Raw genomic sequence first — 24899 nt, 5'->3', positions numbered from 1 at the left:
GGCTCACCTTCAGAAAGCTGGGCTTTCAGCGATGGATAAGTGAGAACTCACACCTTGGGATCGTGCCTAGAACAACATCTTGAGCATTTAGAGAGAAAAACACAACAAAGTGTCTTGTTTTTTTTGCGGCCTTCTTCGATCAAAAAGGGCACAACGGTTTCCACTGCTGTACTGCTACGCCCATTACAGCAAAACAAGTCCTGACCTTCACGCCCAGCTCCTGCTATTCCTGATGTTGATGGCAGCTCCCTTCCAGCAGTAATTTCCTGAGCTGCCAGCACCATGGTCACTGGGCAGTGAATTGTGCTTCAATGAGCTTGTTTTCCATCCATCTCCCCTTGGAACAGTGTAAGGAAGCAGGGGCAGGGCTGTGCCTCAGTGGGAAGTGTGTGGGGAGTGTGTGAGTTTGGCGCAGGAAGTGGTCACTGGGATAGTTCCAGAAGGCAGCTGTGTGTCCAAATGCACGAGAGTGAAGGATTTAGCATTTTGGTACATGTTTGTGCGCTCTGGAAATTTATAAATGGCTGATTTGGATGAGAATCAGGCAGGAATACCCAGGCAAAGCTTTCTCCCCACTTCACCCCAAATCCATGAGACTTATTTTGAAGGAACACGCCAGGTGCAGGGCAGGGAGGTGGGGGAAATGGGAAAAAATCCACAAGGCTGTATTTACTGATAAAGCCAGTGACATACTCCAAACCAGGCGCGACAACCCCGAGTGAACAAAATTCTGGAGCTGGAGCAGGGGGAGTTCTGCCAGCCCCTGCCTCCCCTCTCTCCCTGCCCTGCAGCCCAGTTGTTGCTGTTGTCTTTCCTGCCAGCAGCAAGCCACTCATGGAAATGCAAATCTGCTTTAATTAAGGAGGTTAATAAACAGCTATTACGACCCCAGCTCTTCTGTTGCTCCCCTGGGGTGATCAGGGCTGTTAGAAGAGTGAGGGACGTGCTGATCCCACCAAGCCAGGCTGTCCTCTCCCACCCCTTTTCTCCAGTCACAGGACGTTCACCAAGGCAGGAGAAGGACTTTTCCCATCCCTAGCTGGCTCAGCTGGTGTTTGGCTCAGAGCCTTTCCCACCCTTTCTCACCCAGGCTGGGCTCCTTTCATGATCCAAATGCTGCAGGAGAGCCCAGCTGATGGGTGTCAAGGATTTTCAGCAGAAACTTCTCCACCACATCTTCCTTAATGCCCTGGAGAGCAATTAGTTTAATGGTTGCTTAATGAATCTGAGAGAGAAGAGGAACATCAGGTGGGATGGGATCCTGCTTTGCTCCTGCAGCAAACAGCCCTTCTCAGAGGCCAGGCTCACCGAGGAGATGGGGGCAGGACCATTTACACCAGGGATGGGGCTACAGAGATGGGGGGACCCTGGTGCTTTGTGGGGGCTTTGCAGAAACCCAGCAGAGCCCAAAGCCTCCACTCAATGTTCTCCATCACAGGAGGTGATGGGGCTGTTGCTCCATCCCTGCCCCTCAGAGATGGACCCCAATGTCCATCCGGGGCTCCATTAACACCCCCATCCCCACCAGTCCCACGGGGTGCCAGCAGCCTCTCCTGTCTCCACAGGGCCCCCCATTATCTCCAGCACCCAGACCCAGCACGCCCTGCACGGCCAGAAGGGGCAGATCAAGTGCTTCATCCGCAGCACTCCGCCGCCAGACCGAATTGTGAGTAGCACCCCGGGGCACGGCGGGTGCCTGAAACACCTCGGGGTGCCCCGGGCTCACCCCTCTCTCGCGTGGCAGGCTTGGTCCTGGAAGGAGAACGTCCTGGAATCTGGGACCTCTGGGCGCTACACGGTGGAGACGGTGAGCACGGACGAGGGGGTCATCTCCACACTGACCATCAGCAACATTGTCCGGGCTGATTTCCAAACCATCTACAACTGCACCGCCTGGAACAGCTTCGGCTCCGACACGGAGATCATCCGGCTCAAGGAGCAAGGTGGGCACTGCTGGGGAGCTGCTGGGGGCTGGTGGGCAGCGGGAATTAGTGCCTGGCCGGGCTGTGAGAGTGGGGAGATGCTGTGAGAGGCAGGAGGTGCTCAGGAGAGCTCTTGGGATGCCAAAAAGGAAATTAGGAAGGATGGTGACGAGGCTCCAGCTGTGGTAGCTGGAGGATTGCATCCTTAGGGCACGTGGTCTTGGCAAAGGGGCAGGAGCAGGGACAAGCCCTGTAAAGTCTCTGCTTGATAAGGTATTCCTGATTTTACCTGTCCTGCTAAAGCTGGAGGGCACGGGCTGGTCCTGCAGCCCTTAGTCCCTGTCCCACAGTACAAGGTGATGTCACTGCCCCAGGCTGAAGGATCATTTACAGTCTTGGAGAAACCGGAGTGGCTGCTCCCAGCAGACCCCGCTGCTCCACGGTGATGGGAGTGAGCAGGAGGAAGGTGTTTGGGCTGGTGGCAACCCTCCATCCTGGCCACCAGCCACAGTGCCAGCGTCTTACAGGGCTGGGCTCGAACACCCAGCAATTCCCAGGGGATGCCCAGGGAAATTCCACTCTCAGGGCTCTCCATAGCAAGGGAGGGAGACAGCTTGTGTGAGGAATGCTTAGCTCCTGGAGGAACTCCAGTTCTCCTCTATTTTATTAAATGCCAGGGCAGGCAGGTGGATTGTTCTCATTAAGCCGTGATTTATAGGCAAGGCTGGCGTCCAGATTAAATCAGAGCTAAATGAACCCCTTAAAATTAGCCTTGGGCTTCTTCCAACGCAAACAGAGCCAGTGGTTTTTCCAGGTCGTCTGCCAGTCAGCGGGAGCGCTCGGCGGCGAGCCCGGGTCCCGGCGGAGGGTGGCCGGGCAGCCGAGCCGGCTCCGAGCTTGGATCCAGACATCCCTGCTGGGCCACGCGAGGGGACAGCCCTGCCCGGGCTGGGGGACAGCGCAGGGTGGCAGAGGCATCCCCTTCACGGGGCCAGCCCCGGAGCAGAGCGGAGCAGAGGGCTGAGCGCTCAGGAAGGCTGCGGTGGGCGCGTGGGCTGTGCAAGGCTGTGGACACTTGCTTTATTTTCAAACAGGTACGGAAATGAAATCAGGAGCTGGTATTCAAGCAGGTACGGAAATCATGAGCTGACGGTGAATGTGGATTGTCCCCAGCCATTACCACACCTGAGGGCCCGGCGTCCTCCTCCCGGCCCGGCAGCTTTCCATAGGGCAGGCAGGGCAGGAAGGGGCGTAGGGAAGCTGCAGGGCGGTGACTGGGGCAGGACTGGGAAGCTGGAGTGGTCCAGCCTCCCCTGTGCCACTGAGCCACTCTGGAAACCAGCAGTTCTGTGCCCCAGCTCCCCAGTCGCTGGGAGGGAGATGCTGTTACTCAGCCATGTTTAAAAAGTTGCAGAAGTCCCATAAAGTGCTACTTTGGGACAAAAACAAAGAGGGGAAAGTACATGTTTCCAGGGTCCTTTGCAGACATCAGCTTGGTTCAACATCGTGGGAGAATGCTGGCCAGCATCCATTGGCACCAGAGCAGGTTTGGATGGATCTTGGGGCAGATGCTGCAGGATGTGCTGCCCTTGTGGTTCCTCCTCCTGTGCCCCAGAGAAGGATTCCCGGGAGAGCCAGCAATCTGCCCCTCCTCAGCTCACCCATCCCTACAGGACAGTTTACCATCCCCACCATTCCTGTCCCTGCCCCTCTGCAGTCGCCTTTATTCCAGCCCAGGATAAATTTCCCCACCCCATTCCCTGCCTGATTCTCCATCATCTTCATCCCCATCGCCACCTGCTTCTCCCTGAGCTCTGCACTGCAGATCCCACTCCGCCAAAGCTGAGAGCCAGCCAGCCCTCCCAGGGCCTCCAGGCTCCTTTCTCTCCACCCCCTTGTTCCATATTTCCCTTGGAAGGCCAAAAAAATCCCATGAGGGACTGCCACTGTTGGCAGGGGCACTGCCTAGCAGGCGGCCTCAGAAAATCCCGGTTTCTTCTTGCCATGGCTCAGCTGCTGTGTTGGAGGATGCTGATTTTAGGGTGATTTTAGGATTTCAGGTCCCTGGGGCAGCTGCAGCACCTGTCCCCTGCACTCCAGCTCGAGGCAGCAGAGCACTGAGGGGATTTGCCTTTTCACCACCTGGGCACTCTCAGAGGTTTGGTGATGGATTGATTCAGTGCCACGTGAGTCATGCCACCAGTGGCCCAGCTTGAGTGACACGCGACACATCAAGGGACCAGCAGGAAATCCATGAGCAAGCCACAAAGTGGGAAACATCAGTTCTTTTTTGATCAAGAGCGAGCAGAGCCTAAACTCAATCAGCAGCACATTTTTATCACCCTGCAGTTCCCAAATTAGGGCTCAGGACCCAGGAGCTCCACAGCCATGGCTTAAGGGTACCATGAAGTGGCTTTAGTGGATGCTGGTGGAATGACAACTGCCCCCAGTCCCACCAGTAAGGGTGTGTGGCCCTTGGGAAGGATGAAAGGCACAGGTGGCATCTGTGGTCTCAGGTCCAGGATGAAATTCGTGCCCAACCCCAGCTCCACACCAGTGGGCAATGGGAGATGGTTCCTGTATCACCCAGTCAGGTGATAATCCCTGGGCTTTGCTTCTCAGCTGGGTCACCCCCTGTGTCCCCAGGCTCCAGCAGCATTCGTGTCCCCCATCTGCACAGACCTCTGAGGAGAACCACGTCTCTGCATCCATGTTCCCATAAATCCATCTCATCCATTTCCAAGGCAAGGGCTCCAAGGAGAAAACACCTTCCAAGGAGGTGTCCAGGAAAATTGTGACGACACACTCACTCAGCTCATCAGGTCATCCTGGACAGGGTTATCCCTCTTTTGGTTCACAAGGTCCTACAGGGTGCTTAGAAAGAGAAGGAACGGGGACCTAGAGATGCCTGCAGCTTTAGGTGAGAGGATCTTTGGGATGTAGTTCATCATCCCAGCCAAGGAAGGCGATTTGTGGTAGCCACTGCTGTGGTGTCCTGCAGTGGGAGTGCTGCCCATCACTGCCCCTCCTTAATCCAACCCAAATCTCACTGGAAAGTCAGAGCTGTGCCTGGAGGAACTGGAGAGGCAGAGCAGGGAGATAACGAGGCTTTGGGGCTCCAAATCTGACCCTCTCACCATAAATGTGATTTCCCATTCCACCCTCCCCACACCTCACCAGCTGCTGCCAGGGTCTGCGTAGACAAATCAGCTTTGCTGGCTGAGCCACCGCCCAAAATTCCCACCAGGAACTCGGTGACAGACTCTTGTAGGCAGAAGGATGTGAGGATGCACCCCCTGCTCTGCCTCCCACAGACCCTGCCCACACATTCCACCCCGCAGTGCTCAGCCGTAGCATGGGCCATCCCTCCTGTCCCAGTCTTTGTAGCACCCTCAGGAATTCGGGAAGGAGGACAGTCGATAAGCCACGGGAGAAGGCAGGAAATTGGGGTATAAAATAGGCAGGGGCTGTGAATGATGACTTGGGCTAAGTCATCCATCAGCCTGCTCGAATGCCATTTCTCTTTATATTAACACACGGTCTTCTTTCGCACTTCATCCTTTAGAGAAGCTCATTCATTAACCCGCAGGGCACTAACGAGAGCCATTGCTAATCTGCTCCTCTGGCTCCCCCCTCCTCTCCTCCCAGGGTAAACTGAGGCACGGAACGAGCAGGGTTGTACAAATTGCAGTGTCCCACGGGCAGCCTGTGCCGACATCACCACGCAGGGATGGGGGAGCAGGGAAGGAGGCCCCAAAACCCTCCCCAGGCTCATCACTGAGCCTCTTACCAGTAGCCAGGGGTGGGTCCCTATGGGAAAAGCCTCCTCTGTGACCTTCATCCCGCTTCATGCTTCCTCTCCTTCTTCTTGCAGAGTCGGTGCCCATGGCGGTGATCATCGGAGTGGCCGTGGGGGCCGGTGTGGCGTTCCTGGTGCTGATGGCCACCATCGTTGCCTTCTGCTGTGCCCGCTCCCAGAGGAGTAAGTGTCATCCCGGGCCACTCTGCGTCTCTTTGGAAGGGCTGAGGGGAGAACTCTGGGGAGAGGGTGAATCGAGTGGAGCGGGGAGAAAATAGAGCCTGAATTTACTGACGCCACTTAATTTATTAAATTTACTTGTCATCACAAGCTGCTTCTCATGTTGGCCTACCAACAACGGGCAGGCCTGTGGGAAAAGGAAAGGGTTTATGGAAAACATGCCAGGGTAACTGCTGATCCCTGTTAGCAGCACAGGAGGTGTGCAGGGGACCTCTTAATCCCTCCCTTGGAGAAATCCTGATGTCCAAGAGGGAGAAGCATCCTCGCTGTGCCACATCGGTGCTTAAAAACCCTCCAGAGTTCTGCTTCTGTTTTAATTCCAGTTTTCCTGACGTGCATATTCCTAGCAGGAATGACAGCCAGCAGAGTGGTTTTTCATGGGACTCATGCGTTTTGGAGTCTGGCTGCAGTGGGAATACAAGTCAAAGTGACATCAGAGACGCAGGTAGAGGAGGAGGAGGGGGAAACAGCGTGGGATTGTCTGGCCTCATTAAAAAGACACCAGGAAATTAAAGGAGGATCATTGGCTCCATGAAAAGGCACCAAACCAGGAGGGAGAAGAGTGTGATTGTCTAGAGCATTCCAAGCCTCTGGGGAGAGGAGGAGATCCTTGGCGCTGCTCCCGGCTCGTGAGACGCGTGGTGCGGATTCCGGGATGCCAAACTCTCCACGTGTGTGCCAGAAAACCCAGTTGTTGTTCTTTTATTTTTTTCGCCCCCCCTTGATGGTTTACAAAGCCATCAAAGACACCAGGCTGCACCTGGATTCAGTACAGACACACATGGCCCCCCACTGCAGAAATGTGTTTAATTTTCAGCATGATAATGAGGCCTCTCCCTGTTTTATCCCATTTTATTTGAACTCTCACAGCCTCCATTAGCAAGAATTAACGAATCAAATGGGGAAAGTCTTTTCTCTTGCTTTTTGGGGAAGGATTGCTGATGGACAGGACCCAATACGAGGCCAGTTTGATGTCATGGAGGTCATTTGGCAGCAAGGGACAATGCAAGCACCTGAAGGAAGCAGGACCACACCGTGTTTCCGAGTCCATGGGCTGTTTTTTCCCCATGCCACATCCTTCAGAGAAACAGAGAGCGTGTGGTTCATTATTTCCCTCTCGTTTGATGGAACCAGATGGTGCAGGGCTCTTCACAGGACCCATGATTTCACAGCAATGCCATGACAACAGATCCCAGACATGGTGAAAACACTGGGATTTAGACCCTCACAAGCTGGAGGCGTGCAAGGATGGGCTGCTCTTCAAGGGGAAAGCCAGGAGGGGACAAGGCCATCCCAGCCAAATGCCTTGTGTGATTTATCCCATTGGTAAATCAGGAAGAAGAGGCATTTTCCTCACCAGGGCTGGGAAGATAGGTTCTGGAGAGAGGGCACTGGGCAGGGCTTGAAGTCCCTTTCTTCCACTGTGCTTCCAGTGCTGTCCTGCTTAGAAAAGGTTTTTGGGACTCAGGCACAGCACAGGCTGCTGGGTCTGGGCATCTTCCCTGCTCTGCTGCTCCCTGGCACTGTGATTCCCTGGGGACAGGTCAGCAGCACGCCAAGGCCAGGGCAGGGGTCCCTGTGCTCCCTACAAGGCTTCTTTACCATTCCCTTCGGGATCAGAATAAGCAGATCACCCAAGAAATCAGCAAAGATCCCTGCCCTGATCTCCCTTCCCTCACCAAAACCTTATGGGAAGGGAAGAGCCGGACCCAGCTGGGGACAGCAGCAAATCTGGGGTGCAGGTGGGATTCCCCAGCCTGAGATCCGTGCAGGGGGTGCTGGTGGCACTGAGGCCCCTCAGTTCCCCTTCACCTGGCTCCAAAAACCACTGGAAGCTCCCAAAACAGTGTCTCTCCTTGGGTTTGGGGGAACTGGGAGCAGCTGAACCAGACCCCAGGGACACTCAGGGTGCAGAACCCTGCACGGAAGGACTTGGATGTGCCAGGTGGATGGGCTTTTACCCCAGTTTGGAGGTGCTGATGCCAACTGGATGCTGTGGCCACTGTCTCCGGTGGCAGGAGGGCAGAAGTGCCAGGCTGAAAGGTGAGGAAAGGAATTTCATCCCTGCTAGTGGTGTGTGATGTGCAGAGTTATTACAGAGATCAGCTCAGGAATGATGGGATCAACAGAGCGCTTGGATATCAGGAGAAGGAGCCATTTCCTGCCAGGATGACTGCAGATTCCTCTCCCAAGACAAATACTGGAGCATTGTGCCATCATTTACAGCAACATCCTGGTGCAGGCTGTTGTGTGGAGGGGACACAGTGACCCAGTGCAGTCACTCTGGAGAAGGAATCTCCTGACCCAGCCACTGACCACAGCTAACAGCACTGGGGGGGACAATTCCTGACCATGTTCTGGGAAAATGCAGCAAAAGAAAAAAGGACCAGGTGCAGGCACACCGAGCCTGGAGGCTCTGGAAAAGAAAAAAAAATTTACTTTACTGCACATCTGTTGTTGTATCTTCAGTGACTTAACGGCCCAGAGTTATTTAAGGGGGAACACTCCTGGGAGAGGAGCTGCAAGACACTGATTAGCTTCTCCTTGTGATTAAAGACGGAGGCTCCAGCACCAGGAACGTGGTCCCAGCAGGAAAACATTAAAAAAAAAAGCTGTAGTAACTTCCCAGTGAAAGCCTTTGCCTTGTGCCCTGAGACTTGGAGAGGTCTGGGGGCTGCGGGTATCGAGGACAGGGGATGCTGGGAGAGATGAATTCGAGGATGGAGCTTCAAGCTGGTGTCGGTTACACCATTCGGTTTGGTTCAGAGATAAAACTCCCGGGGGCTCCAGTCCTTTCTGGACTGATCCCTGCAATCCTGGCTTGGCTGCATCCGTCAGCTGGAGGTAGATCTGACAAACCGGCGGTTCAAGGCAGGTTTTGGGTCTGGGAGGGCTGGCACAGCCATCCTGGGAGGTGAGAGCCAGATCCGTGGCTGGGGACCGGCTTCAAAGCTGTTGAGGTCTCGCTGCTCAGATTTGCTTCCATCTCTGCTTTTCATCTCAGCTTTGCGCCGCCGTTCTGCTCCCGCTGCTCCACGTCTGTGGTTTAATTCTGCTAAAATGACTTGTTCAAAGCACGCCTGACACCTTCAGGGAAGGCAGGGAGTCTCTCCAGGAATGTTTCTCTCTTCTCTCATTGTTGTCTCCAGGCTGCTTGGAGATGATAAAACCATCCCTGTGCTCATTGCTTGGCCTTTTCCATGTGTTGTCTGCACCCCAGACTGGGGGAAGCTTTTCTCAGGGGTTCCCAGTCCCTGGGCAGAGCTAGTCCATCCCTCAGGAGCAGCATTTCCTACGGGTCAGCAGGCTGGACAGTGACCCCACTCCCTGTGGGGAGTCCCTGGTCCCTGGGACCAGCCCCTGGTCACAGCCCCGTGAGTGTGGCAGAGGCCAACCGAGCTCCCAAAGGAATTCCTGTAGGAGTCTGAGCTGTCCCTACCTCATGGCAATGCAAATATCGCTCCTCCAGCTCTCCAGTGGGCTTGCTAAGCTGGGTTTATTTTCCCTGGTGCTGCCAGGCATCTTGCAGGTCCCTGCAGAAGCTCCACTGCTGCCTCGGACTAACCCTCTTCTCCCTCTCCCTCTTTTCCCAGATCTCAAGGGTGTGGTTTCTGCCAAGAACGATATCCGTGTGGAGATCGTGCACAAAGAGCCGGCCTCGGGCAGGGAGGCCGAGGAGCACCCGACCATCAAGCAGCTGATGGTAAGGAATTCCTTCCCCGCCCTAAGCGATTGCTCCGGGCCAAAGTCTGATGGTAACGAGCAAGGGCGCTGTCGCTCAGCCCCGTAATAACCACCCAAGGCAAAGATGCCCTTCCAAAGATCCTGTTCTGGAGATCCACATCCTCCTGCCCTAAAAACTCCTCGAGTGAAACTTGACTGGTGAGGCGGAAGAGTTGGGAGGGGTTGATTGCGGTGGCCCAGCTGCCCGCCGGGCTAATCGCAAAGCAAATTTTCCACCTCACATCTGGAAAGCTGCGGAGGGCAGGGAGACTCGCAAGGGATGAGCACGAGGTGATAAGGAGCTCATTAACCAGCCAGGTGTGTGCGCAGGGCCGGATGCACACCCAGTCTGCACCTGGGTCTGTAACAGCCGGGGAGGTGTCACCTGCCCAAGGCCACCTGAGGGGACGGACAGACACGGCCAGGGCAAGAGGTGGATGGCTGAGATCCCAGGAAACTCAGCGTGGACTGTGCATGCTCACCAGCAGCCCGCTGTGGTCACTGTTCTCTCTGTCTCAGCCCCAGTTTGCCTTCGCTTTCACTTGCTGTTGACAAACAGAAGCTGAAAAATGGCAAACGAAGGTGAGTGGCTGTAAAAAAGGAGAGAAAAGAGTGGATGGGAAAGGGAGAAGGGGTTGAAGAAGCCAGTGACTGCTTTCTAGGCTGCTGGGTGGCTTTTTCCCCACTCTAACTCTCCAGTTTTTGGACAGCACTTGTGTGTCCTGCCTGCAAAAGCCATTCCGTGAATCCCTGGTGGGAAGGCAAGACTGAGCATCGTAGGGTGGGTGGAATTGCTTGCTGGAATTGTCAGGATTGTCAGAGCATTTAGACAGCCAGGGAGCCTCCAAACAACGAGGAGGAGGAGGAGGTGGAGATCTGGCGACTCATCCCAGCACCGAAACCCATCCCAAGACCTTTGTTCCCAGTAGGGCTTTGCCCTGAGAAATCTGCAAGTCCACGGTGGGATTTGCAAGGCTGGAAGGACAGAGGAGGCTGGGACTGGGTTTGGAGCAATCTGCTGGGATGAAGGGGAATGAGAAGCTTCCTCTCCATGGGACCCTGTACATCATCTGTGTGATCAGCAGTGCTGAGCCCAGATCTGGCTCCCACGGGGGCATCTGGGATCATCCCAAATCCCACTCCAGACTGTAGCCACCAGGCTGGAAGCACACCCGAAGCCTCAGCAGAATATTTACCACTGTGAGTGAACAAGGAAGAGAGTGGTCATGGGACAGGGTCTTGGAAGCCATCCTGGGGCCTTTCTTAGATTATATTTGCAGGATTTCACATCAGTGTGTGCCTTGGTGTGGCTGGGAGCAGAGCTGTGCCGGACACGTTGCAATGAGGAACTTGGCAGGGTGGAAATGGTGCAGAAAAAATGACAACATTTGTTTGAGAGCTGGGGAAAAATGCCTTCCAGGGAGAGAGGTCGTGGAGCTCCCGGGGTTATCAGCCAGACTGGTGAGAGGTGGTTTGGTCACGGCACAGAGGAACTGTTTAAGTGCAAACAGGGAAGGCAAAGCTGAGCGCTTTTGGATGTGGCACAACAGAGCCTGGCTGGACTGGAAGAGGGTGATTCTTCCCCTCTCCTGGCCAAATCCAGGCATTTTCCCTGAAAACACAGCAGTTGGAAATGACATCGTTGGATCAGCACTGTTCAGGAGCTGGAAGAGATGGTCCGTGATCTCTGACGCTGATGCTGGGAGGGTTTGGCACCAGCTGGGACATCCTACCTGCAGGGAGAAGGCATCTAAGTCCCCTCCCCTGCCTGGATTGGAGCCTCCCCACCCTCATCTGCCCTCTGCCAGCATGTTCCCAGGAAATATTCCCTGATTCTTTCTCTCCTCAGAGTCCACAGGGACCCATCTCTCCCTCATCCACCTCCTTGCTGTGTCCAACAGCCGGTGTGGGCATCCTCCTCCGGCCATCAGACACCCAGCCTTGGACGCCAAACAGATTCCTGATAAAATGTTCCGACTTTGTCAATGAAGTGAAGGACCAAGTTAAAAACTTCCTCTTGCTGATGAGCAGCAATGAGACCTCTCTGGCAGGAGGAGGAGGGCAGCGCCCAGCACCTCCCTATCCTCACCCCGGGATTTTCCAGCTCTCCCTCCTCCCAGCACCAGCATTATTCCCTCTGCTTCCCCATTTGCCTCCTGTGAGATCTCCGTCCCTTGAGGTGATCTCCTCGCCCTCAGCAGTGTTCATCACACCCTGCACTTCAGCAGCAGCTGTGGCTGTCGTTGCCATGCCGGGGCCTCGGGATCATTACTGTGGATGTTAGCGAGGAGCAGCCACGCTGGCAAACAGCTCCTCGCTGCTCTCCATCCTAACCCCATCCCGGCCTCTCGGCCGCGCTCCTGAGTGCAGCACAGCCTGACCTGCTCCTGCTGAATTTCAGGATCCTCAGCACCGTGGATGTGCCTTCGCTGCTCGGTTTCCCACCGTGTCCCGCTCTGCCGGAGCATTCCTGGCCGCAGAGCATCAGCGTGACTCCCGTCCCCCCAAACGCTCTTTTGTCATTCTCCAGCCATCTGTGACCTCGGCGGCTCACCGTGCTTTTCACGAGTCATTATTCATGCATCTATAAATTCATTAACACCTTAGGATACGCGTCACGCTGGCTGATTTGCATATGTTCACATTGCCTCAGCGTCGTGCCCACCCCCTGCTCCGAGAGCTGTTCTGCCAGGCAGTGCCCGCGGGCAGGGAAAAGGCTGCCAGCTCTAGGGCTGGAGGCAAAAGAGCCTGGTGAAGGGTCTGATCCTGGGGAAATAAACCACAACAGCCGCGTTCTCTCTCCTGCGGGATGACGGCAGCTCCGTCGAGCCCGGGCTGTAAGGATGGAGATGAAGAGCATCATCAGCTCCGGTCCTCACCATGGCTGGGTTTATTCCTGGCTGATGCCTCCCCACCCGTGAAATGGGGTTGATAATCCCAAAGGAGCCATCCCCACCGCCATGAGCAGCCAGAGAAGATCCCAAAGCAGCAGGCAGGCAGGGGCATCCCAGAGATCTCCATCTCTGGATCATCCCTTCCATCGGAGGGGATCCAGTGTGGCCACACAGATCCAGGCATCACCTTTGGTTCATATTTGGAGTGGAACAGCCAAAATAATCCATCCAGTGACAGGTTTATCTTTTCCTGTCTCCTTAAACCCATCCCTCTGCTCCAAGGGCTGTTCCCAGTTTCTTCACGGCCTTCACAGCTGATCAGCACCAGACACCTTTTCCAGACAGGGGCTCAGCTCAGATCCCTGTGGAAGAAGCAGAATTTCCATTCTGGGCGAGGCTCATTCCTACCTGCAGCCCAGTGGACACAGCATCCCTCTCGCTGCCTTCCTCCCGTGCCCGCGGGCTGGGACATGATCCCCGTGCCCAGCGGCCACTGCCACCGCCACCCTGGGAAGCACCAGCAACCCCGAGCTGGCAGAGCCGGGCCTGGACTGGAGCCAGGCTGCGTCTCCACAACATCCAGCCTCGCCCGGGAGGCGCGGGGAACATCCCTCCCACACAGCCGACCCCTTCCAGCAGCACCAGCCCAGCCAAAAGCAACGTTTTGGGGAGAGGTGGGACAAGAAAGGAGAAGCTGCAGCTTCTCCTGTGGTGGGCAGCCACACCCGCCCCCGTGGGAGCTCACATCACTGGGCGACCGAGATCAGAGCCGGTGTTTGAAGGTGATAAAGCTTCATCCAGCTGGGAATTCCCAGAGGGGTTCTTTATTCATGGCCTTGTTCCCTCCCTGGGAGCAGAGGAAGTCGCTGTTCGAGAATCGGCGTCAGCATCCCTCACCCTGGTAACGTCTGGCCCGCACAAGTGCTGCCGGGTGGCATCCAATTACCCAACCAGCCGGAAATATTGTAATTAAACCTGGAGCGAGGTGGGGGGAGGCACTCGGAGCCCGCCAGGTCTGGAGGATACTCAGGGACCTGAAGCAGCGTTTTAGAAAACATATTGTGTCCACTAATGAAAGCCAAGAATTTAATATCCTGTCGGATTCTCCACCTCAGAGGCCTCATCTGGGGGCGTGAAATGCGGGAGAGCTCCGCATTTCCAGAGCGGAGCGGGAGGCACGGCGCTGCCTGCTGCTTCCATCCGGTGTTTCCCTGCGCTGAGTGACCCCGAGAAGTCACTGTGCTCTGCAGGGACGCGCTCCCTGCGCGCTGGGAGCCAGCACGGCGGAGCCGAGGTGATGCTTCAGCATCTCTCGGGGGTCCCTGCCTTTTGCAGCGGGGGAAACCGAGGCGGCGGCAGGCAGGGGTGCAGGGGTGCAGTTTGCCACATCCCTCGGCCACGCTGATCCAGGAGGGACCGGCGGGTTTGGGATGGGCAGGACTTTACACCCCACCGTTCTGGGGATGGCGAAGGCTGCTGGCACCTGGCAGTGCCAAGCAGGATTAAGTCCTGGCGTGAGATTCCCAGGGGTGGGAACGGCGCTGGCAGGAGGGGAGTGGTGGGCACGAGGCTCTAACAGACAGGTGCAAGGTCCGGAGCATGTTGGTGCTGTCACCTGGCTGGAGAAAGCCACTGCTCTGGAAAAACTCCAGGAATGGCACTGGCATCCATGCCAGGGCACTCAGATATCTCCGGTCTCTTTTTCCATGTATTTCCCTCTCGCCCTTCGTAATCCCCATTAATATTGGTGATGGACTGAACTTGAGTTAATTTCCCTCCCTTTCCGGTGATGACAAAGTGGAAATCACACTAACGAGGATCCCACCGCCCACTAATTAATGCTGTAAGACTTTAATAAAGGTGACGTTAATGACTGGCTCTAATGGGGGAGTTGGAGGTTCAGTGATGTGATGGCGCTTTATGGACCCCACGTGGGGATTCCCTGCAGTCCCCAAATCCGCGGGGCGCAGCCGAATTCAAAGCGTCCTGCCAGCCCCAGGGACGGGTAGAGGATCCCCACGGGGCTCGAGGAGCATCCCAGTGCCTGGATCATTCCCACCATCCCTTCAAGAGGCAACATGAAACGGCCTAAAACACCCCGTCAAACCCGACATTCATTCCAGGGAGGTTTGGTTCCCACCTCTCTTCTCCCCTCTCCATGTCTGCGTTTGTCCTGCCCCCCTGGGTCATCCGCGCCAACAACAAAAGCGCCAAATCCAAGAAGAAATGGTTTTTCTTTTTCTTTCCGAGCTAGGACGTGTTAAACCCTTTCGATAGGGTGAACACCCCCAGCCTCTGCCTTCCAGAGATGCTTTAGAGCATCGAGGGGGTCGCTGGGGCTGGCAGAGCAAAAACAACCCCCTCCACATCCCATTTTAGCTGCACTCGTTTAATCCGCGGCGACATTTGTATTTATCCCGGCAAATCAATGGCTGATCCAGGCTTTCTTTTCCCTAGGAAAACTCAGGTATTTTAATTTATTGCCTTTAACAGCCACATCAAAGGCTTTCGGGAGATGAACAGCAAGTGCCGCGAGGTGAATTTCCACAGCCACTTACCATCTTAAAGAGGAGAGAATTTGGGCAATAAAAGGGGATTTTGGGACTGATGTGGGGCTGTGATGCCAGAGAAGCCGGGCTGGAGGCGTCCGGTGAATACGGGAGAAGCTAAAAAAAGGCGACTGAGAAATTGGTTGATAATTATTCTGCTTCCTGCACAGCCCCGCGTGCTGAAGGAAGGGTAATTAAAGCTGTGGTGTAATTAATGTGCACCTTGCCCCGCCTCCCCCCCCCCCCCCCATCACAGCCGGCCTTCAAAGGAAAACTAATGAGGCGGCCAAGTTCAGCTGAGGAGGAAAGGATGAAAAGAAGGGGGGAAAAAAGGAGAATTTGGGGGTGTTGCTTTGGGAAGGTGGGTGCAGCCCCAACCCTCACCACGGTAAATAATTCGTTTTCTGCATCAGCCCGGCCTTTTCTGTCCTAAACAGGGAAAAACAATCTGTAACCCAGGGAATCACGTGGCTTTTGGGCATCTGCCCGGCTCCGCCGCCCTCGGACACCGCTGGGGCACCCCTGGGGAGGTCCGGCTGGTGGCAACTTCCTCGTGCCGTGGGGCTAATGAGGGATGTGGGGCTCGCCCCACATGGCCTGGGGGTGATGGGACAGCCGGGGGACAGGAGGTGCCTGGGATGCTGACCCCTGTCTGCATCCTTTCCTAGATGGACCGGGGGGAGTTCCAGCAGGATTCGGTGCTGAAGCAGCTCGAGGTGCTCAAGGAGGAGGAGAAGGAGTTTCAAAACCTGAAGGTGAGATGGATCCTGGAGCCTGCCTCTGTCCCCAAACCCACGAAGAGATGGGGTCAGAGCCCCCCAGGTCACTCCTGGCAGAGGGGCTGCATCCCGGGGGTGCTGGAAACCCCTCTCCGTGCCCACCACCGGGCAGAACCAGCTCATGCCTCACCCAGCATTGCTGCTGCCAGGCTGTCTGTCCTCGGGCCATGTCCCCAGTGGTGGTGGCCTGTCCCAGAGGGCTGTCCCAGTGCAGGGACAGAGGCTCTGGTCTGCGGGCACTGTTTGCTGGCCCCAGAAGCTTTTGGGGGTGACACGAAGGTGTAGTGCCAGAACAGTGGGGTGCAAGGGGCACTTGTGTCCTGACCTGGAGGGGGCTGAACAGTGGAAATGAGGACACAAGAGAACATTGCTGGACAGTTCTGCGGTTAAGGGTGTCCTCCAAAGGGGGGCTATGAAAATGGGGAAGGGTCTGGAGGGGCCATATGAGGAGCAGCTGAGGTGACTTGGCTTGTTCAGCCTGGAGGAGGCTGAAGGGAGACTCATCAGGGTCTGCAGCTCCTCCCGAGGGGCAGCTCCGATCTCTGCTCTGTGACCAGGGACAGAATCCAGGGAACGGCTGGAGCTGTGCCAGGGTTGGGATGGATGTCAGGGAAAGGTTCTGTCCCAGAGGGTGCTGGGCACTGCCCAGGCTCCCCAGGGAATGGGCACGGCCCCGAGGCTGCCAGAGCTGCAGGAGCGTTTGGACAGCGCTGCCAGGGATGCCCGGGGTGGGGTTGCTGGGGTGTCTGGGCAGGGCCAGGGGCTGCACTGGGTGATCCTGGTGGGTCCCTTCCCAGCTCAGGATATTCCATGATCCTGGTAAGTCTCGCATGTCCCGGGTGGATGGGCAGGGTGGGCACCCCAAATGCCACGGTACCCAGGGAGGCCACCACCAACCTGCCCCGCTTCTCCCACTCCCCAGGACCCCACCAACGGCTACTACAGCGTGAACACCTTCAAGGAGCACCACTCCACCCCCACCATCTCGCTGTCGGGCTGCCCGGCTGACCTGCGGCCGGCCGGCAAGCAGCGGGTGCCCACGGGCATGTCCTTCACCAACATCTACAGCACCCTGAGCGGGCAGAGCCGCCTCTACGACTACAGCCAGCGCTTCGTGCTGGGCATGGGCAGCAGCTCCATCGAGCTGTGCGAGCGCGAGTTCCAGCGCGGCTCCATGAGCGACAGCAGCTCCTTCCTCGACACCCAGTGCGACAGCAGCATCAGCAGCAGCGGCAAGCAGGACGGCTACGTGCAGTTCGACAAGGCCAGCAAGGCCTCCGCCTCCTCCTCCCACCACTCCCAGTCGTCTTCCCAAAACTCAGACCCCAGCCGGCCCCTGCAGAGGCGGATGCAGACGCACGTTTGAGCCCCGCCGGGGACGCTCGGGACCCTCCGCGTGGGCGCCGTGGCTCCGTGCTCGGACAGTCGCGCCCGCCGGCGGCGGCGGTGGGAAGAGGCCGGATCCAGCCCCCCCAGAGCGGGGCTGCGGGGCGGGGGACCGGCCGAGCATCCCCCCCTCCCTGGTACATGCTAAGCACAACCCCGCCGAGGACGCGCTGAGCCCCGGGGAGCCGTCACGCACCCCCGCGCCCCCCCAGCCGCTCGCCTCCGCTTCCCGCTGCCCTCTCCCACCCGGCTCCTTCCCTTCCTTCGTGGTGTTCGGTGTCCATACTTATAGAGTCCGTTTCGGGGGGGGTCAGGGGGGTCCCGCCATGTGGGACAGGATGGGGGGGACATCGGTGGGACAGGGACCCCCCGGGAAGGGCCTCTCCACGCTGTATCGCGGCACCGCGGTCAATACAAGAGGTGTTTCTCGTGGCACGCCTGGGCTGATGGCCACCCCGCGGGGACATCGGCTTCCCTGCCGCCCTGCCCCGGCACAGGCCTGGCCTGGAGCCTGGGTGTGCCACGGCCGCCTGGGGAAGGCCCTATAGGGGCAGAAATGGCCGGTGGTGGAGGGAAACTGAGGCACGGGGCAGCTGGGACCCCACAACCCCAGCGTGGGAGCCAGGAGATGGGGCGTCACAACAGGTAAGGGGATGTGGGGACACGAAGGCATGGGGACAGGCCACCCTCCCTGCATCTCACAGCCCCAAAACTCCCTCACACCCACCCCCCATCATGCCCCAGGAGCATCCAGCCCATCCCAGCCTCACCAGGACTTTATTGGGTACCAGCATCAGCCCCAACACCCCCATCCATGGGTCCCCCCAACACCTGCAGCCCCACGGGGGCAGAGGGGACCCTACACCAGCAGGGAGAAGGCACCAGTCAACCCCTCCGTGGTGGGGGGACATCCCAAATGCCCACCCCCTGGAGCCAAGCACACGCCAGCCCACCCAAAGCCCCTTGTCCCTGACACGAGTGGCACATGGGCCCTGGGCGAAGGCTCCACCATAAATAAGCATTTAAATTAATTAAATTAATCTGCACCACCAAAGGGCCCTGGCATACCCTGAAGCCAAGCACCCCAGGGTGCCCCCGCCCAGGGGGGCTGCGGGGACGAGTCCCTACACCAGCACTAAGGCACAGGACAGGGCCGCCAAGTAAAAAGGAAATTAAAAAAAAAAGGGAGGGGAATTAAATATTTGGGGGGAGGTCCAGGGCAGGCAGGAGGCAATATCAGCCTCCAAAGGCTCCCATTCCCTGGTGGGAGGGGGTCCAGGACCCCCAAAATCAGCCCCTCAGCAGGGCCTTCGTCAGTGTATGAGGGAATTAAGGGAAAGAGAATGTCCAGGGCAAGGGCTCCTGCCCTGACTCACCCCCTCAGGCCCGCTGGGAGGGAGGATCCCCCTACCCTAAAAATCCCCTCCAAGTCCTTGGTAGCTTCAGTGTGTCAGTAGAAAAGGCGCTGGGGCACGGCCCTGCCAGGCTCCCTGCGCCCCACAAGAGCTGCCCCACCTGGGGACCCGCGGTCCAGCGCGGCCCCAGCCCCGGCCCTGCTCCGACAGTCCCAGGGCGCGGTGGTGGCGGCGACAAGGATGCTCTGCCCTCGGTCACTCTGGCCACACCAGCGCAGTGTCCCCTCACTGCAGGGGACGCTGTCTCCTCGTCCCGGGGCCGGTGTCCCTGCGCAGCCCCGCCGCCCTCAGAAGTAGGTGAGGTTCTTGACGAGTCCCAGCTCCAGCATCCGCTTGATGGCCACGGCCTCGTGGGACACATTGTGCTCCGACATCTGCGGGACAGGGAGCAGGGGGTGAGGCCAGGGTCTGGTGAGGAGGGACCACACGCTTTGCTTCCACTCCTCCCACCTTGCCCACCCCACCAGCGGGGACTTCAGCCCCCCAAAAGCAGGGACGGAGCCCTCCCCACCCTGTCCATGCGCCCCTCTCCTCACACATAAACTGGGGATGGATCCAACTCTCTGTGCCTCCAAAGACATTTGGCTGCTGAGAGAAGTTGGATGATGACCACCCAAAGGTGGACTTCAACATCCACCATGGGAGTGGAGCGAGAGGGAAGAGCCTCCCACACCATTCAGCATCCTGGCACTGCTCTCCTGGGCTGCCATCCCCCATCCTGGGGGAAAAATGGGGGGAACATGGACAAAACTGTGGGGCAGACACTTACAGCCATGGACTTGAGTGTGATCTGTTCGTAGTAGTGGATGGTTTGCTTCTTGTTGGCCGAATCGGGGTAGCCAAAGCCCGCGATGTGCACCAGGTCACAGAAGTGCAGTGCCAAGGTGATGGCCAGCAGCCCCGTGGTGGGCTTCTGGGGGACAGAGAGCCACAGCCTTCAGGGAACTGCACGGGGACAGGCTGTCCCTCCTCAGAGGGTGCAGGGGGACCAGCCATCCCCACCCCTTACCTGCTTGACCTTCCGTGGCTGCTTCATGGGGAGGTTGAGCAGTTTAGCAGCAGTTACTTCCATGTAGTAGGGGTTGAGGACGCGCACTTGCTCCAGGTTGGCGTCCCAGATCAACGGGGGCTGTTTCCAAAACCCTTTCCGAACCTGCAAGAGGTCAGATGTCCCCAGGCATGGGGTGGCAGGACAGTTGGAATCTGGAGCAGCCAGGGAGGGGTTGGACCCGGTTCCCCACCACGCTCACCCTCTTCTTGTCATTGAGGATGGCCTCCATCCACTGGAAGTCCATGGGCTTGAAAGCCACGAGCACCAGCAGCGTGTCGGGGTTGTTATCGGTCCGGGGGTCAAAGTGGGCCGACTCCGGGTAGAAGAGGCGCATGGTGGTCTTGGAGCCCACGTCCTGCTCATAACCATGGACCGGGGCGTTGTTCAGCCTTTGGGACATCACAGGGGTCAGCCCCAGCTGCGGGTGGCACTGGGGAGGGAGCGGTGGGCCAGGCCCAGGGCTGTACCTGATCACGACATCGTAGGTGTTGATGGTGTCCCCCATGGAGCTGTTGCGGAGCCGGTGGCCGTTGCCCACCACCGCACACCTCCGGCACTTGAGGCTGCGAGAGAAAACCCCGTCTCAACCAGGCCCCTTCTGAAACAGGGGTGATTTTAACCCCCATGTTGTCCAGTCTCCAAACCTCCCCGTGCTCCATCCACCATCCCTGGGGTTGCAGAGGTTCATTTTGCCAAATCCTGGGCCCACAACAGACAAATTCCAACCATGCCCCAAGAGAGCAACGATGAAGAAAAAGAAAGAAAAGCCCCTAAACCCACCCCGGTGTTACCTCCGGATGCTCTCAGGCAGGGAGTAGTGGGTGATGGACAGCAGGCGCAGGAGGACGTCTTCTGCAAAGCAAGGGCAAGGACAAGGTGAGGAAGGTGAGGAAGGCAGCTCCTGCCTGGCACAACACCCTGGGTGCTGCCCCGTCCCTGCCGAATTTGCTCCTGCTGTTAATCCTGGTTTCAGGCAGATAATCCGTTGCTGGGGCTTAGTAAAATCTGGCCCACCCTAAACTCTTTCAGAGGCACCGTGTGCACCCAGGGTGAGGAGACAGGCACTGCAGAGTCTAAAAACCAAGAAAATAGCTTGGGAATAGTCCCCAGCAAAATCAACCTGCTGCTGTCTTTAGGAAAAGGGAAGTTGAAACCCCAGGAGCAGCAGCAGGACGGACAGACAGAGCCCATGGAGCGCTGCCGGCCTTACCGCTTCCCTTGGTGCCGTAGGGCAGCTCGTAGAGCGACGGCGTCTTCACCCAAAAATAGTCCTTCAGCTGCAAGAAGAGCGGGTGGTCCCTCGTGTAGCTGCCAAGGAGCAAAGGGCCAGTGAGACTGGGATCGGGGATGGCAAAAGGAGCGGGGTTCTGGCTCTGCATCCCCCCCCACTCCCTGCTTCCAGCCCCAAAACTCACTTCCCGATGAGCTGCGCCGCTTTCTTTTCCACCTCCCCCAGGGGACACGTTGTCTTGTTGTTTTCTTGCACAGGGAAATAAAAGCTGTGAAGGAAGAGGTTAATTAAATCAAATGATGCCTGTTCCTCTGCACACCCCTCCTGGCAAAAGGGGCTCCAGCACCCCCAGGCAGCCCCACTGTGGGATTCAACCTGTGAGAGATTTCCAGCCGGGTTTAAGGCCAGCACTGCCTGGGTATTTATCTGCTGGGTTTGCAGCCTTGCATCAGAAGAGGTCTCCCTTGCTCTGCTCATGAACCTCACCCTCTGCTTTCCCCATCTCCACCAGCATCGCTGGCACTGGCAAGAGAGTGGGGTTTTCCCATCCTCCCGGGCTCAGATAAGCACCAGCATTTGCAAAAAGCCCCACACGCACTGAGGAGCCTCGTTTGTGTCCCCCATTCTCCAGCAGCAGCCGAGGATGCTGCCACCTCCCCAGCCCTCTGGGATCCAGCCAGACACTGCTCTGGCATCCCTGTGCGGGATGGGGGGCAAGGAGCAGCCTCCCGGGAATGAGGGAAAGGGCAGGAGATCCTTTAAACTTGAGTAAGAAGCACTCACAGCTGTGTGTACCTGTCTTCCCGGTAGATCGAGTACCAAACCATCACCAGAAACAGCGCCAGCACCCCGAGGATCTTCCCTCCTGCATGCCCAGAGGGGAGAGGGAGAGAAGAACCACTGTCAGCTGTGGGGTTTGGATAGTTGGATGTGGGGTCCCACAGCATCCCTGGCTAGATCCAGGGTGGCAGACCCTTCTCCTCGGGGAGCAGGGTTGGCTGGCACCGCGCCCCAGAGTGGAACAGCTCCAAGATGAGCCAGGTGCTTTTGTCCCAGGTTTAAAAGCCACTGTGGCATTTCTGTTTCCTCCTGCCTGCATCAAAGCTCAGGCAAATATCCTTTTTTCCATGCGCCTCCACCCCATTTTTATGCCACAAAGTCCAAGGTGTTCCAGGTGCCCAAGCCCAGAGATCAAGGTCCTCAAAACCACCCTCCCTGGCACAACTTTCTCTGGTGATACCCCAGTACTCTCTCACTCAACTGGAACCACAGAGAAGTAGCATCCAACCTCCAGATTTCCAAATGCAAATTCCCCAGGCTCCCCATCCCTGCTTGGACAGAGGCAGATGGGACCCCCCCATGGGACTCACGAGACTTGTTGATCATTTTTATCAGCAGGAAAGGGATCAGGCGAGGGCCGGAGCTCTCATTGCTGGTCACCTGCAGCAGGAAAACAGGGAACGGCATCGGATCAGGGCAAAACCCATCGGAGCTGACCCCAAAACCCCATCCAAGAGGCCCCACTCCCTGCTTGCCCATCTGCATTTGCGGGCGAGCAGGTGCAAGGGTTCCCCAAGGGATTTATTTATTTAAATTCACATTTCTTTGCTGCCAAAAGGTTGGTTTACAGAGCTTATCAAAGCCAGGCAAGAGGCCACCTTCCCAAGGAGCTTCAGCCCTACAGGTTAAAGGCCAAAGGGAAAAAAAAGGAATTAGAGAGGAAAAACAAGCCCCCAGTGGGGTTTCAACCACAAAATCCTGTGGGGGGAGACTTTAAGCCCATCTTAAGCATCCACCTGGCATCAGCAGGTACAAAGCCCAACGTGCCACCACAAAGCCAGTCAGAAAGGACAGGAGCAGCCGAGCAGGATCAAACCGAAGAGCACCACGTACTTGGGGAACATTCAGCACCTTGGATGCACCCATCCCGGCCCAGGGAAAGGAGGTGCCACAAGCTCAGTGCCCACGCAAACGCTGCCCAGGGAAGCGGGGCCACTTTTTTCCTCCTTCGAAACCTCTCGCTCCTGGAATAAGGAGCAAAGAGCCCTGGTTGGACCCATCCCGGGATCGGCTCATCCCATCCCGCCAGGACACGGCAAGGACGGAAAATGAACTTACCAGGTGGGAGAAGCTTTGGGGTAGAGGGGAGGCTTTGCTCCCGGGGTGAATCCTGCTCTAAGCCAGGCTCAGGTTTGGGTTTGGCTTTGCCACACGGCAACGGAGCTCATCCGGGATCTGACTAGCCACTTCTCGGTGTGTTAAATGCCAGCCAAGGGGCTGGGCCATCCAGTCTTTCCATCAGAGCCAGCCCATCACAGTCTCCAGGGATTAGTCACCACCTCATCCCTTCCCTGCCCAAGGAAGTGCCGCTAACAGTCCCAACACCTGCCAACCCCACGGCCTCACCCAGCCAAGGAACGGCCAAGAACACCAGGTTTGGGGGCAAAAATGTGTCAAGAATGAAGAAGAATGGGACGAAAGATGGTCCCACAAGAGCCAGGCTCTTCCCTTCCCTGTCACCAGCATCTGAAGTTAAAATGGCAGGAGAGCAATTAATTAAAAAGGGAAGGAAGGGCAATTAAAAGGCAATTAAGGACAATTAAACCACACTCAAAGCAACGGGACAGGACACAAGAAAAAGAAAATTGTGTCCATTTGACAGCAGAGGGATGGGGACAGGTGAGGTGGTCCCCTAGGAAAGCACCTCTCTCCCTCTGACCCGCTTCTCCTTCATAAAACATGGATAATTGTGCCTCACCATCACCTGGAGCACCCAGGAAGGGGAAGCAACCCCCCATCCCACTTCACACCCTGGCTCTCATCCTGCATCCATATTTCTGGCTCAACAAGCCCCTCCTGTTTGGGAAGAGGAAACCCATAGCTGGATCTTCAAGGCTGGGAGCATCCAGGGAGGAGGCGCTGGGAGGGTCTCACCCCTTTACATGTTACAATTGCTTGGAAAAAGTAAAATTAGGGGAAGGTAAAAAGCAGCTTGTGCTTCCTGGGGGGTTTTGTTCTTAGCAAAACTGACCACAAAAGCCCCGAGGGGAAATCCACCGCCACAGCTGGAGGCTGGGGGTGCTCCTAGGGGGCCTGAGTACCCCTGTTCACCCAGGGCTGGGAAACTGCTGGGCATCAGGACCTGATTTTAGCACCAAATTGACCTCCCAGCTTCATCCTTGGGTGCCAAAACACCCAACCGAGCGCACTGTGCCCCTTCCACCGCTGAAGACACTGGGAAAATCCACTCTGCCCACAATGTTTGCCTTTACATACCAGCTTTTTTAAAATAATGTTTTTTGACAGCTTTATGATCTTTTCCCAGGCTTGTACGCACAAGCTGGGCCTGATGCAAAGCTTATCTCAGGCAAACACAGCAAATAATCCCTGAGGAGATGGAACCTTGTTTAGTGAAGCGTTCAGGGAATGCAGAGCAAAACAGAGCACACCCGGCTGCCCCCGCGCCCGTGGTGCCTCTGGAATGAGTTCAAGCTCCCCACAGCCCTCCCAGATCCACAGCCCAAACCACAGCAGCTGCTGAAAGCAAGAAGGTCTGAACACCCCGAGCCAGGCCCTGTGTCCTCCTCATAGGGCTGCTGGAAGGAGCGATGCCAAAGGGTCCTGCTGGTTCCCACAGCATCCCTGGTCCTGCAGCATCCCTGTCCCATCACAGCACCCTCAGAGCACCCTCTGAGTGTCCCTGTCCCATCACAGCACCCTCAGAGCCTGCAGCATCCCTGTCCCATCACAGCATCCTCAGAGCCCCCATGACATCCTCAGAGCCCTCCCACAGTATCCCCAGTCCTGCAATATCGTTGCTCCTGCAACATCCCTGGTCCCTCACAACGTCCTCAGAGTCCCCTCCCACTGGCATCCCCATCCCACCACAGCATCCTCAGAGCCCCCACTG

At 57.0% G+C, this 24899-nt stretch overlaps 2 protein-coding genes across 11 annotated transcripts in view; one reads left to right on the top strand and one right to left on the bottom strand.

Annotated features, from left to right (window-relative positions):
* Nucleotides 1-17727, top strand: part of KIRREL3 (kirre like nephrin family adhesion molecule 3) — a 346067-nt gene extending 328340 nt beyond the window's left edge. For 2 of the 3 annotated variants that reach the window (XM_042034425.1, XM_042034427.1), the window contains 7 exons: nucleotides 1566-1666; nucleotides 1745-1943; nucleotides 3017-3052; nucleotides 5797-5904; nucleotides 9555-9664; nucleotides 15796-15882; nucleotides 16829-17727. In XM_042034425.1, the coding sequence (XP_041890359.1) occupies nucleotides 1566-1666; nucleotides 1745-1943; nucleotides 3017-3052; nucleotides 5797-5904; nucleotides 9555-9664; nucleotides 15796-15882; nucleotides 16829-17272 (1085 nt within the window). In that variant the 3' untranslated portion in view covers nucleotides 17273-17727. The remainder of the gene's footprint in view (nucleotides 1-1565; nucleotides 1667-1744; nucleotides 1944-3016; nucleotides 3053-5796; nucleotides 5905-9554; nucleotides 9665-15795; nucleotides 15883-16828) is intronic. The other variant, XM_042034426.1, reaches the window with a different exon arrangement.
* A 1183-nt stretch (nucleotides 17728-18910) lies between these two features.
* ST3GAL4 (ST3 beta-galactoside alpha-2,3-sialyltransferase 4) overlaps nucleotides 18911-24899 on the bottom strand; it is a 17597-nt gene continuing 11608 nt past the window's right edge. For 3 of the 8 annotated variants that reach the window (XM_042034436.1, XM_042034435.1, XM_042034429.1), the window contains exons 3-11: nucleotides 22360-22429; nucleotides 21773-21854; nucleotides 21174-21257; nucleotides 20969-21066; nucleotides 20550-20610; nucleotides 20226-20321; nucleotides 19958-20147; nucleotides 19717-19860; nucleotides 19373-19620 (exon numbers count right to left, since the gene is read on the bottom strand). In XM_042034436.1, coding sequence (XP_041890370.1) covers nucleotides 19384-19620; nucleotides 19717-19860; nucleotides 19958-20147; nucleotides 20226-20321; nucleotides 20550-20610; nucleotides 20969-21066; nucleotides 21174-21257; nucleotides 21773-21854; nucleotides 22360-22375 — 1008 coding nt within the window. In that variant the 5' untranslated portion in view covers nucleotides 22376-22429 and the 3' untranslated portion in view covers nucleotides 19373-19383. Of the gene's footprint in view, nucleotides 19082-19372; nucleotides 19621-19716; nucleotides 19861-19957; nucleotides 20148-20225; nucleotides 20322-20549; nucleotides 20611-20968; nucleotides 21067-21173; nucleotides 21258-21772; nucleotides 21855-22359; nucleotides 22430-22882; nucleotides 23014-23107; nucleotides 24879-24899 lie in introns of those variants that run through there. The other 5 variants (XM_042034433.1, XM_042034430.1, XM_042034431.1 and 2 more) reach the window with 5 other exon arrangements.

Source organism: Corvus kubaryi, unplaced genomic scaffold (genome assembly GCF_017639235.1).
Source record: "Corvus kubaryi isolate FWS band 111438036 unplaced genomic scaffold, C.kubaryi_AGA036_p1.0 37367, whole genome shotgun sequence".
NCBI classification, from domain to species: domain Eukaryota; kingdom Metazoa; phylum Chordata; class Aves; order Passeriformes; family Corvidae; genus Corvus; species Corvus kubaryi.
This window is presented reverse-complemented; position numbering and strand designations above follow the sequence as displayed.